The following is a 12,801-nucleotide window of genomic DNA, read 5'->3' as shown; positions in this document are numbered from 1 at the left end:
TTTATGTATATATATATATTAACTTATATATATATATATATATATATATTCATACATGTGTAACAAACGAGCGATACGGATCTTATCAAAATCAAGTGTACCTGAACAACGCCCTGATTGCCATTCATCAGTCCATTAAGACAACGCATGGCGACTGCCCAGAATAGGTTTTTGCTGAAACCGAAGAGCACCAGAAACAGCGCATTGCAAGCAAGACCCAGCATCATCACCGGCCTGCGACCTGATTGTAGGGTTACCGTGACGCAAAGTTGAGTGACAGAGGAAGTGGTGTAGCCCAATGGCGGTTACGTTTAAATTATAGTGCTGACGTGATCGCTTACGTAGGAGCACCCTACTACTTGAGAAATACTGAACTATTATTTGGGCATTACTTAACTAGAGTCTATTGCATTTGAATTTGAGTGTTGACCTGTTTTTAGGAAAATCAAGTCTTTTGACGGATGGATTGGAACGACCGTAACATACATGTACACAAAAACAGCTTTTGTTATCTAGTCCCTGGCCAGATATATTGCTAACAGCCCTTTAATTTGCATCGAAGGAGAAGATGCTAAGGCAGGATATACCTCTTCGCGTAGACGTCAAATATGAATTTATAACCTAAGCTACGTAAACTTCGTATGTAGCCGGCATACTCGTAGTTAAACAATCCGACAACAACATAGCAGGTAACATACATATACACATATGTATGTGTCATATGCACCTAAACTGAACTAGCTCACCCACGCTGTCGCTGATGACTCCCCATCCAAACGAACTCACAAACTGTGCCAACAAAAAACTGCTGACAATGTAGCCGGCATAGTATCCCAGTTTCTTATCATCGTCGGTGAGATGGAAATCCTTCACCATGAAAGCAACGAACGGAAACAGCCTGCAAAGTATGAATATCCATTGTCTACTTAAGCATCTGTACCCTCTGTTAGCTCTACTATTAGAAGTACCAAGCACATTGATAGGAGGTACTTTCTTACAAAACGACCACCTTGAGTATGAACATATTGCGCTTGAATACACGTAACCGACGGCTGGAAACGATCCGACACAATCTGACCGCATCAACTACTCATCGCTTTAATGTTATAAGTTGACAAGAATCTGTGTAATTGTATGTGGTATTTCAAAACGAGTGGACTAGTGTAGAAGTACGCTGGTTAAGTATGTAACGGCGAACCCATTAGGACCCACTAGCAAATTGCCGAAACTGTAGATTGTGTTTTATAACACACAATATATATATATGTATGTGTGTGTGTATATACAAGCATAAATATATATATATATACAAATAGTAAGATATATATATATATATATATACATTATATACGTGCCGTAATCATAATATCAAGAGTACGCACTTACATCTCCGTAGTTATAGCTTCCGCTAACTGAAGCCCGAGCGCAGGAATCAGCTTAGGCCACGGTAGAGGGGTCACATCAACCGATCCTCTACGTGTCTCCTCATGCTTTGAAACACTTTCCATAGTTACGTAATCCTGTGCAGAACTGCAGATACAACAAAACACCGTACTTCTGGTGTTGTAGATGTGAGCAGCGAATATTTTATACAACACAAGGCTATTTATCTACATGTGAATCACTAAAGGAACAAATTTATCATATGTATCTGATATCCAAATCAGGCCATAATCAAATGCACATCAGTCATCAGGAGGCGATCAGGCCATCTATACATACAATCACACATGACGCAATATGCATGTTCACATTTGGCGCCATCCAATCAAATTGGACATTGTATAACCTAAGTACCCAACCTCAATCCGTTTCAAATTTCAAAACAGTAAATAACAGAATTTACATACACCAGTCAAAGGCGACGAAAAATAAATAGTTAGACTGTTTATGCCAATTAAAATGGTCACAAATATATTTATTTACGTTCTATTAGTGTACCGTCTCTATATAACGTATTGAAGCAAATTAAAGTACATATGTGCATAATATTTCAAATTTCGGTATAGTAGTTCGAGACCGTCGGAAACTAGGCTGTTACTTAGACATATTAGGACAACATGTCTTTGATTACAGTCGGAGGTTCATTGTACAATACATACCGCCCCAAGAATACACATCGCGACGGGTCGTAAACTAGTTTGTTAAAGACGATATATCTGTCGTTTACCTGGATAGCATTTTGGCGCCATCCGGAATTACATAGTAAGGAAGGTACAACCATGCGACCGGCATCAGCATGCGACGTAGCTATGGAAAGTGTTTCAAAGTGCATGAGGATCGGTTGATGAGACCCCACTCTCATCACTCATCGTGGTTCAATTTGTAATAATATGTATTTAGGTATGTAATGAACTAAAGTATTTATTTAAATAATTGCGTTATGTGAATATAAAGTATCGACACCTTCATAAACTAAATATTACACAAGAATAGAGAATATGTATTTTATATAATGTTCAGAAATAACTCTTGGATTGGGGTTTTCAGTGCTTAGATACAACGACTATATGAACTTGGCTTATTGTTACGAATCTATGATTCTGTTATTGAAAGCAAAATGCACAATAAGTACATAAATTCACCGATGGCCACATTTATCCATATCTTTGTTTTAATGTGTACCAATTCCAAAATTAAACCAAATATAAAATTATATGAATATATCAAATTTTATAAATAGACTGCTATAGATACAATTTTCTATAAGCACGTAAAATGTGTGGACAGCGGTACGATTTACGTATATATATATATATATGTATGTATATATATATATATATATATATATATATATATAATATGTATATATATACATGTATATGTATATATATGTATATATATGTATAGATGAAATATTGTATATTGCTTGTGTCATGTTCATGTAGCACCTCAATACGTAATCATTTGTATCTGCTCTGGCATGCGCAATATTGCTTATTGATATTTATAGTACATTTATGTATAAATTCAAATATGTTCGTTTGTATTTATATCTTAGTTTGTGGGCATCGATGTATAGATAGTAGCCTCAGACAGACCATACAAGATACACATGTGCAGGAATGTCTATCGCTTGCACAGTTGTCCTTTCCGAGAATGTATTCAAAGTTGATTTGAAATGTTGTTCTGAGTGGGAGTGGACATTAGCCGATAACAATTATCGGCTGTTGTAAAGATTCTTTTTTATTTATTTAAATATAGCTGCTTTGTGGTCTTAAATATCCCTTACCCATCCTCACTTGGTTCTATGTTTTTCTGAATATACCGATGTTTGCGAATGGGGTAGAATACATGTTGCCGAGTGTGGTGCTTATGCCTGCGACGAGTGGGGTAGCTGTGCGTTTAACGTTCGGGTTGGAGTGTGAATCGCTGATAATCCTACAGTCGTTTACCGAAAGACACTCTGTGCAGTCTTAAGAGTTGGTCTGTGGTTAATTATTCTTGTAAGTGAGTTGGCCTGTGGTCAGTTGGCCTTTTAGTGAGTTGGCCTGTTGTCAGTTAGTCCTGTAGTGCTCTGTACTTCATGCCCTGTGCTACACATGTCGCTATGGTGCCGATTTTGCGGTCTTATAGCAGTCTGATCGTCTGCATCTGGAAAGCCTCCACGCAACGTATTGTTTTCTCCAGATGATCTCTCACAACTAATCGAATCACTTGTGGACTGAGTGCGTCGTGGTTATGCTTCTCACCTTGTTCATCGTATTCACCGCTAACAGACGAATGTTATGCTCGGTACCGGGGCGTTCAAGAGCGTATACAAAGCATATGATACCGAAGAAGCTCGGTCCGTCGCCTGGAATGAGTTGAAGGTATGCTAGAAAACCTGTTTCGAGTTGATGTCAGTACACAGATTGAGTCTTATTCACATGGAAAATGCTATGGATTTTGGACATACATGTCACTTTCTGAAATTAACATGCACACACAAACACACACAAACACACACACACATATATATATATATATATATATATATATATATAAATAGATATATATACAAGTGTATATACATATATATATATATATATATGTATATCACACATATGTAAACATACTACGTACAGAATATATATATCTATATATGTGTATATATATATATATATATATAGATTTTATTGATTGTGTTAGTAGGTGCGTATTGAATGATATAATTATTCTTTCATTACCCGTTATTTTTTGCCGATGAATAGCTTAACTCGTTTTCGACTTCAGAATGAACCTGTCTCACCTACCGCGACACAGTCTAGAGTCGTTGGTCAATGTTGGTTATTTTTATTTCTATTTCGTTTTATTTCTATTTAGACGCAACACGAGAGAAAAGAAGACATCGACGCCGTCATACGCGAAGTACAACTGCTCAAATCCATGAAGCATCCGTTTATCCTGGACTGCTACGAATGGTGGACGACGGCGGGGAAGGTACGTGTCGCTTCATACTCGGAGTCCCATTTGTTTATATCACGTCAGTGTAGAGCGTACCATGCACCTGCAATGGTCACCCACTCTTCCAAATACCCTAAAACCCTAAAACTCTAAACCCTAAACCCTAGTTTGTTTATTCTTATGGTCCCGAATTCCAGGACTCTACCTCTAAATCGAAGAAGAAAGGCAATATCGTCTTCATTGCCGAATACCTGACCGGCGGGACGCTCAAGCAGTACCTGCAACGGGCCAAGTCAATCAAGCCGTCTGTGGTGCAGAATTGGGCCAAACAAATATTATCGGGTCTGGACTACCTGCACAATTTGGATCCCGCTGTGATTCATCGCGATCTGAAGTGCGACAATATTTTCATACATAGTGAAACCAGTAGAATCAAAATAGGCGATCTGGGGCTGGCGACGGTAAAAAGGGATTCGCACAAGGAGTCGGTGATAGGTATGTCTGCGTTTGGCGGAGGGGTTTTTTCTTCAGAATAGTACATTTCTTGGTATATCCGGATTTAGTGGGGGTAGTAACCCGATTTTTGCTCATGCATAGTTTTTATTATTTTATTATCCCGAAGTTCGCTAATGTATAGTTTTTATCATTAGCCGGTCGCACGGTATAAGGTCTCCATCGGGGTTAGAAGTATAGTGCTAAAGGCTATCAGTATATATGTTTGGCATGCGTTGTGTCTGCCGTTATCCTCCAGAGGACTATCGTTTTCAAGGCTTGTGTGTACAACGGTATATATTGCAGGTGGTGGCATGCGCAATGGGTTAGTTCGTTAAAGCATTTTTAAAAGACCTTAAGCATAGCTTATGTCATCCCGAATTTCGGTCTTGGCCTACTCTATATTCCTGACCAGGTTATTCGTTATACCTACACGGTTGACTACGTTGACCTATTCTCCTAAACACCTCCCACCCCCACTCCCAATATCAGGTACTCCTGAGTTTATGGCGCCCGAGATGTACGATGAGCGGTACAACGAGAAGGTGGACATATATGCCTTTGGCATGTGTGTATTAGAAATGTTCACGTTGGAGGTAAGCGGCAACCAGTGCGGAGTGTAGCGTGCGCGTGTACACAGCAGGAGTTGCATGTCAAGCCAATGTTTCATAAAGTAGTCGTTAACGGGTATTGTGATTCTATTTAGGAAGTAGGTATACCCCCACATGTGCATGTGAGTGAGCGTTGCCGATCTATGGCCCCTGAGGGTGTAAGGTTGTGAGTAGCGTGTACGACTGATCGTGGGGTCGTGGTGGGTGCTCTAGACATCGCGTTCATGCGCATACGGTTTAGGATCACATGCGAAGCTATAGACTGCATATGTGAAGAAATGACAAACACATGGCATGCTTTGCGCTCACCGTTGCTATGGGTTACAGGGTTAACCTCCTATCCCACACGCATGGCCCCGAGGTCCACGTAGTTGTTCAGTCCTGACTAGGTTCAGCCTGAGCTTGCATTGCACTCGAGTGCGACTGTGGTACACCCAGTTATGCAACCCTCTACACCAGCTGTACGTTAATCGGTCCTAAAAATCTATAGGATGGTGCCCTGGATAGTTTTTTTAAGACTATGCGCGCCCACTGGGACAGGCGCCGATTGTCCGAACCCTTTTGCGTTTGCTCTCCCTGACTCTGCATATCAACTTTTCACGCGCACGTGTGCAGTACCCATATAAGGAATGTCGGACTGTGGCGGCAATTATGAAAAAGGTTCTGTCGGGAATCAAACCCGAATCCGTAGCCGATGTCACTTGGCCGGAGGGTCGGGATATGATCGACAAATGTATAGAAAAGGATCCCAATTTGCGACCCTCCACAAAGGAGTTGTTACAGCATCCCTTCATAACGATGGGTATGTGCGTGTGAGATTAGGTGGGTCGGGGTTGTACGGCATACCGTGGAGCTTGGCCGTCTTGCTGTGTTTGTGGTCGGATGGTGTATGTCTTTGTGTCTTGGTGTGGTTGTGTTTTGTGTTGCGTAAATGTATGGCAATGGCCAATGTGTAAATACATGTACAGTCGAGCATAGTGCAACTGGACTTCTTTAGGGTGTTCTTCAGTATCATTCGGTGTGGAGTTCATATAATCAAGAAATAGTTCTGAAAGTGTCAATCCTCACCATGACCAGATCTGGTGAGTTTTTCCCGTGTTGAGTCAATTCCACCCGCACCCATGTGAAGAATTGATACGGATTGAGTTGCGGATTGCTTGCGAGTTTCTAGCCTGTATTTGTGCACTACAACACTCACGCAGCCGTATACATAGTACATAGTAAACATAATCAGCTCCAACATTAAGGACGAGCACACAGTGGGGACAACGCCCCATAGGTAGGTGTATTCTACTCTCTACTGTCAATCAGCCAATTGTTTGTATTATTATTTACACACTTATCTGCGACACCGGCAGATACTTCGAGCGTCATGGCCAATGTAGCCGCTACCAACAGTAGCTCTAGTCTGACCAGTGACACAGCCCAAGCCTATCAACAGCAACAGTTGCAACAACAACAGCAACTACAACAACACCTACAGCAGCAGCAACAGCTGGACTTACAGCAACCGCAACCGCCACAGCAACAGCAACCGCAACCGCCACAGCAACAGCCACAGCAGCCACCGGCGGACTCTCTGCCAGGCGACGAGATCTCATCGGAAAATGTATGGAAGTATCACAAAACGTGTATTAAGTGTATGAGAGTGTGGCACGAAGTGTGTGAAGGTATGGAAGTATTCCAAAACGTGTGTGAATGTATGAGTGTTGCACGAAGTGTGTGAAGGTATGGAAGTATTCCAAAACGTGTGTGAATGTGTGAGTGTTGCACGAAGTGTGTGTAGGTATGGAAGTATTCCAAAACGTGTGTGAATGTGTGAGTGTTGCAAGAAGTGTGTGACGGTATGAAAGTATTCTAAAACGTGTGTAAATGTGTGAGTGTTGCACGAAGTGTGTGAAGGTATGGAAGTATTCCAAAATGTGTGTAAATGTGAGTGTTGCACGAAGTGTGTGAATGTATGAGAGTGTTGCAAGAAGTGTGTGAATGTATTTGTGCGTATTTGGGAGTGTTGCAAGGGTTGTGCGTATGTCTGGGAGTGTTACATGGGCGTGTTTGGACTGTCCACTTTCTAGAGACGCATTGGGCCGCTGTGTTCATTGGACTTCAGGTCGTGTGTGTGGTTTCGGATGATCTTCAGAGTCTCCCATCTATCGCTATCCTATCCGTCACCTCCTTACCCGATCTTAGCAACTTTGAAACCCTAAGACCCTAGAACAAGGTGTTGCTGACAGAAGTACCCGCGATATTCAATGCTTTGCGCTGCCTGCGGGTGACTCTGTGTGAGTGGGTGTACTGTACTGTATAAATGTGCTCAGGCGCATGCAAGTCAGAGAGCTCCGTAGACTAGCATATACATGAATACGTCCAGAAAGGACCCATCGGACACGCATACAATCTCAGTAGCACACGGTTACACTATCAGTAGCACACAGCTACACTATCAGTAACACACGGTTACACTATCAGTACACTATCAGTAGCACTCGGTTACACTATCAGTACACTATCAGTAGCACTCGGTTACACTATAAGTACACTATCAGTACACTATCAGTAGCACACGGTTACACTATCAGTAACACACGGTTACACTATCAGCAACACACGGTCACACTATCAGTACACTATCAGTAGCACACGGTTACACTATCAGTAGCATACAGCTACACTATCAGTAACACACGGTTACACTATCAGTAACACACGATTACACTATCAGCAACACACGGTCACACTATCAGCAACACACGGTCACACTATCAGTACACTATCAGTAGCACACGGTTACACTATCAGTATCACACGGTTAAAACTATCAGAAACACACAGTTACACTACCAGTAGCACACGGTCACACTATCAGTATCACTTGGAACGCCCCACCCACACAGTTGACATTGGTAACCCGGCTCATGTCATACCGTCCACGTCTGGCTCTGTTTCACAACCAGGCCACTCTAGGTGACAACGGCTACCCAGACGAGATGTTCTACCTCGAAGAAGACGAGGCTCTGCGCATGCAACAAGCGTACGAGGCTGTACAGTCCACCTCAGCTGTCAGTGAAGTGTCCTGTTTGGGCTTCGTGAATGAAACCAAGTAAGTATGTGTGAATTCAAACCAAGTGGGGGCATGTGTGAATTGAAGCCAAGTAAGTATGTGTGAATTGAAACCAAGAACGCATGTGTGAATTGAAACCAAGTAAGTATGTGTGAATTGAAACCAAGTAAGCATATGGGAATTGAAACCAAGTAAGTATGTGTGAATCGGTCGAGACGTGTGACTCGGCTGTGAGACGTGGTTGCGGATGATGCGCATACAGTACAGTGTCACCGTGATAACCGATGTATTGCCGTGTATGCGTGTGTATGGTATGTGCTGTGGGGCATTGCTTGCGCAGTCAGTGGCCCAAGTGCTTGTTGTTGGTCTGGTTGTGTGGATCCTCATGCGATTGATTGGGTTTTTGTATTACTCGGATGACGAACCCCAGATAAATTCTTTTGCTGATGTCCGTTGATTTGAATGAGTTTGTGTTCACATGCAACTAATTCATTTGGTTTCTTTTCGCATACAACTAATTCAATTAGAGTCTCAATTCGCATGCAACTAATTAAATTAGAGTCTCAATTCGCATGCAACTAATTCAATGAGTCTCAATTCGCATCCAACTAATTCAATTAATCTCTATTCGCATCCAACTAATTCAATTAGTTTCTATTCGCATCCAACTAAATCGTTTGGTTTCTATTCGCATCCAACTATATCATATGGTTTCTTTTCGCATCCAACTAATTCAAATTAGTTTTATTCGTATGCAACTGATTTAAATAGTTTCTATTCGAATACAACTAATTAAATTAGTTTCTATTCGCAAACAACTAATTCAATCAGTTCCTATTCGCATGCAACTAAATTGTTTGGTTTCTATTCGCATGCAACTATATCATATGGTTTCTTTTGGTATGCAACTAATTCAACTAGTTTCTATTCGTATGCAACTAATTTAAATAGTTTCTATTCGAATACAATTAATTAAATTAGATTATATGCGCAAACAACTAGTTCAATTAGTTTCTATTCGCATGCAACTGTTATGCACTCATACTCGCCCCATCTTATACTCGAAAATGTCTGTCGCAACCAATCTGCCTTTGTTTACATCCCACTTACCACTCATTCGTATGCGTTTCATCCTCCAGTGATATCTCTCTGTTGTTATTTGCATTCACTTACCACGTATTCGTATGCGTTTCATCCTCCAGTGATATCTCTCTGTTGTTATTTGCTTTCACTTACCACGTATTCGTATGCGTTTCATCCTCCAGTGATATCTCTCTGTTGTTATTTGCTTTCACTTACCACGTATTCGTATGCGTTTCATCCTCCAGTGATATCTTTCTGTTGTCATTTGCTTTCACTTACCACTCATTCGTATGCGTTTCATCCTCCAGTGATATCTCTCTGTTTTATTTGCTTTCACCTACCACTCATTCGTGTGCGTTTCATCCTCCAGTGACATCCTTCAGCTTATGTTTGAAACGACAAAAGGCGCCGAGCGACGCGCTGTGCACTTTCCTTTTGATCTGACTAAAGACACGGCCTTTGATATCGTTGAGGAGCTGATTGATGTGAACATAATCGACGAGGACGACAGTGCCAAGGTGTGCGGCTTAGAATGCGCAGGGACTTACTGTGAGGGATAGGTCGTTTGTGTGTACATGGGTACATGTTCTTTAGAATGCGCAAGGACTTGCTGTGGGGGATAGGTCGTTGCATGCAGTGTGTGTGTACGTGTGTCCATACATGTGTACATGTGCAGCGTACTGTCCGAGTGTGTTGGGTTACAATCACGTGACATGTGTATTATTAGAACGAACAATTTACGTGTTAACCTGTGTATAAATGAGCTAAGCATGCATGGCTTGCATATGTGAATTCCAAGAACTCTTGGGTGTGCAATATCTACATTTGCGGTACGAGTTGTTGCTGTCTGGTACGGTTGATGTGCCGTACTTCCTTGACTGTAGCAATTTATGGGGAGTGAACTGGGGTCTGATTGGCCCAATTGGCTTCACATTCCGCTCCACAAATACACCCGCTCCTATTCTCTCGTTGTTTTCGGGTCTCCATGGACTGGAAATAGGCACGAACCAAATCGGCACACCCCTTCGTCCTGTCCTAAGTACCGCCGTCCCACACACGCACACAGGTCATATCAGACATCGAGCAAATCGTGGAGTTGTCCAAAGCCAGAATCCTGAGTGGCGCACCCCTGGTCAATCACTACAACGACTATCAAGCCACTTTGCCCGGGCCCCAATCGCACGACCCGACCCAGGCCGATATGCCAGAGCTGCATACGAGCAGCACAAGCGTACTCAGCAGCACCACAAATGCCCCAAAGTCCCCCGCGCCGGAACAGGACACCACGCCCATGCCACGGGCAAATGCGAACCCATCACAGCCGCCACATCGGCCTCAGCCTCAGCCTCAGCCTCAGCCTCAGACCCAGCCCTCGCAACAGCAACCATCGCTACGATCAAGCTCTACGTCCCTGGCAATGGGCCAACCCGGTTCGCGGGCGCGGAGCCAAAGCCCTGTGGAGGAGACGACTCAGACTCAGGCCCAAGCCTTTCACCAGCAGCAGCTGCAACGGGAACACCAGGCAGCGCAAGAGCAGCAACGGCTGCACAACGAGCTGCTGCTGCAGGCACAGCAGCACCAGGCCAATGAACAGCGCCATGCCCTGGAACAGGCCCAGGCACGCCGACTGGCCCAGGCACCAGGACAGGGACAAGTACAGGGGCAGTATGCGCAGGAGCAGCCACATGCACTGGCTCAGTCGCCCAGGCAGCCGACACGGACACAGCAGTACCAGCATCATGCACAGGGCGCCGCCCAGCTGCCGCCAGCACCTGTCGCGCCTCACGCGGGGCCGCAGATGCACCACTTTCAGAGCGAAACAGGACACGGGGGCAGTCACACACCACCACAGTACTCGACCCAGCCACAACACACGCAGTCGAGGCAGCAGACGGCCCTACAGTCACAGGGACAAGCCTCGAGTGGACAGCCGCAGGGGATGCCCCAGCAGTACACGCAGGTGCAAACGCAGCCACAGCAACCACAGCACACGGGGCAAGGGCAACCGTCCCAGATACCGGTCCAAAAACGGGCCAAAGGTCAAAGTCAAGGTCATGGGCTGAATCCAGGACAGGTGCAGGGGACTCATGGGGTGTCGAACTCGCAGTCGCAGCCGTTGCTGGGGGGTATGCAGGCGAGTACTTATGCGAACCCAGATGTCAACACAAAATCTAGTTCCAATTTACCTTCAGGGCCGAATATGGGCTCACCCGCAGGCGCCACTATAAACAACGGGAGAATCACGCCCAATAACATACAAGCGACGGCACAGAGAGGGGCTTCTCACGGAACACCCCACCCACAGCAACCACCACAACATATACAACAACAGCAACAGCAACAGCAACAGTATCTGCCACAACAGCACTTCCAAAAACCGCTATCACCACATTCACAACCGCAACACACGCAAGCACAGCCTCAGCGCCAACCACACGCACCTGCGGCTGAGAGCACGCCGGTTCTTAGCGATCAAGGGTCGCTGGATCGCGAATTCTGGGAGTTGAAAGAGCGACAGAAGAAACAGTTGGCAGCGATCGAGGCCTCCCATCAGCAGGAGAAGTATGTGATTGTGGTTTAGGGTTTCTAGGGTTTAGGGTGGTGCTAGTCTGTGTATCTTATTTTGCGGCTTGCGTATGCGGGCGGCAATGCCGAGAGGAAGAAAAATAATAGTACTGAAGTCACGTCGATGAGACGCCTGTTTTCAGATGTGGGCTGTTCTAGGCCGTTAGTATGTGTAATGCTCAGTGTCTTGGGTATGGTATATCTCGTTGCAGTAGAAACGGTACGAATGCGTTAAACAAAGCGTTCAACAGAGAGAGCACGCGTATGCACCATGTTAACCGGCCCACGCGGACCATATCATGTAATGAGTCGGGATTAACGGATCGTGTAGAATTGTTCCTAGCACGCCAGTTGCTGCTTCCCGTCAGCACCGCATATCGAACAAATAATAAGCTGCCTATTCTTAGTCCTAGATTTAATTGTTCCTAGCACACCAGTTGCTGCTTCCTATTAACACTGCATATCGTACAAATAATAAGCTGCCTATTCTTAGTCCTAGATTCAATTGTTCCTAGCACACCAGTTGCTGCTTCCTATTAACACTGCATATTGTACAATAATAAGCTGCCTATTCTTAATCCTAGATTTAATTGTTCCTAGCAC

General features: G+C 43.9%; 2 protein-coding genes across 2 annotated transcripts in view; one reads left to right on the top strand and one right to left on the bottom strand.

Annotated features, from left to right (window-relative positions):
* Nucleotides 1–427: 427 nt before the first annotated feature.
* Nucleotides 428–1,611, bottom strand: SARC_07135 (hypothetical protein). The gene is made up of 2 exons (XM_014298940.1): nucleotides 1,387–1,611; nucleotides 428–898 (listed from the first exon to the last, which is right to left on the bottom strand). Exons 1-2 carry the CDS (start codon nucleotides 1,506–1,508, stop codon nucleotides 718–720), a joined length of 303 nt encoding a protein of 100 aa, XP_014154415.1. The 5' UTR covers nucleotides 1,509–1,611; the 3' UTR covers nucleotides 428–717.
* A 2,104-nt stretch (nucleotides 1,612–3,715) lies between these two features.
* Nucleotides 3,716–12,801, top strand: part of SARC_07134 (WNK protein kinase) — an 11,724-nt gene continuing 2,638 nt past the window's right edge. Inside the window, exons 1-9 of the mRNA XM_014298939.1 lie at nucleotides 3,716–3,812; nucleotides 4,306–4,422; nucleotides 4,584–4,881; nucleotides 5,371–5,474; nucleotides 6,105–6,291; nucleotides 6,848–7,098; nucleotides 8,444–8,589; nucleotides 10,004–10,151; nucleotides 10,700–12,195. Of these exons, the coding sequence (XP_014154414.1) occupies nucleotides 3,729–3,812; nucleotides 4,306–4,422; nucleotides 4,584–4,881; nucleotides 5,371–5,474; nucleotides 6,105–6,291; nucleotides 6,848–7,098; nucleotides 8,444–8,589; nucleotides 10,004–10,151; nucleotides 10,700–12,195 (2,831 nt within the window). The 5' untranslated portion in view covers nucleotides 3,716–3,728. The remainder of the gene's footprint in view (nucleotides 3,813–4,305; nucleotides 4,423–4,583; nucleotides 4,882–5,370; nucleotides 5,475–6,104; nucleotides 6,292–6,847; nucleotides 7,099–8,443; nucleotides 8,590–10,003; nucleotides 10,152–10,699; nucleotides 12,196–12,801) is intronic.

The sequence above is a fragment of the Sphaeroforma arctica genome (genome assembly GCF_001186125.1).
Source record: "Sphaeroforma arctica JP610 unplaced genomic scaffold supercont1.545, whole genome shotgun sequence".
NCBI classification, from domain to species: domain Eukaryota; class Ichthyosporea; order Ichthyophonida; genus Sphaeroforma; species Sphaeroforma arctica.
Note: the sequence above shows the minus strand (reverse complement) of the source record. Positions and strands in the feature narration are given on the sequence as shown.

Excerpts from the sequence above, each read along its gene's own strand:
- SARC_07135 (XM_014298940.1), bottom strand. The coding sequence starts at position 1,508 with ATGGAAAGTGTTTCAAAGCATGAGGAGACACGTAGAGGATCGGTTGAT. Across the intron at positions 899-1,386 it reads GAAGCTATAACTACGGAGAT|GCTGTTTCCGTTCGTTGCTT; the intron begins GTAAGTGCGTAC and ends CATACTTTGCAG.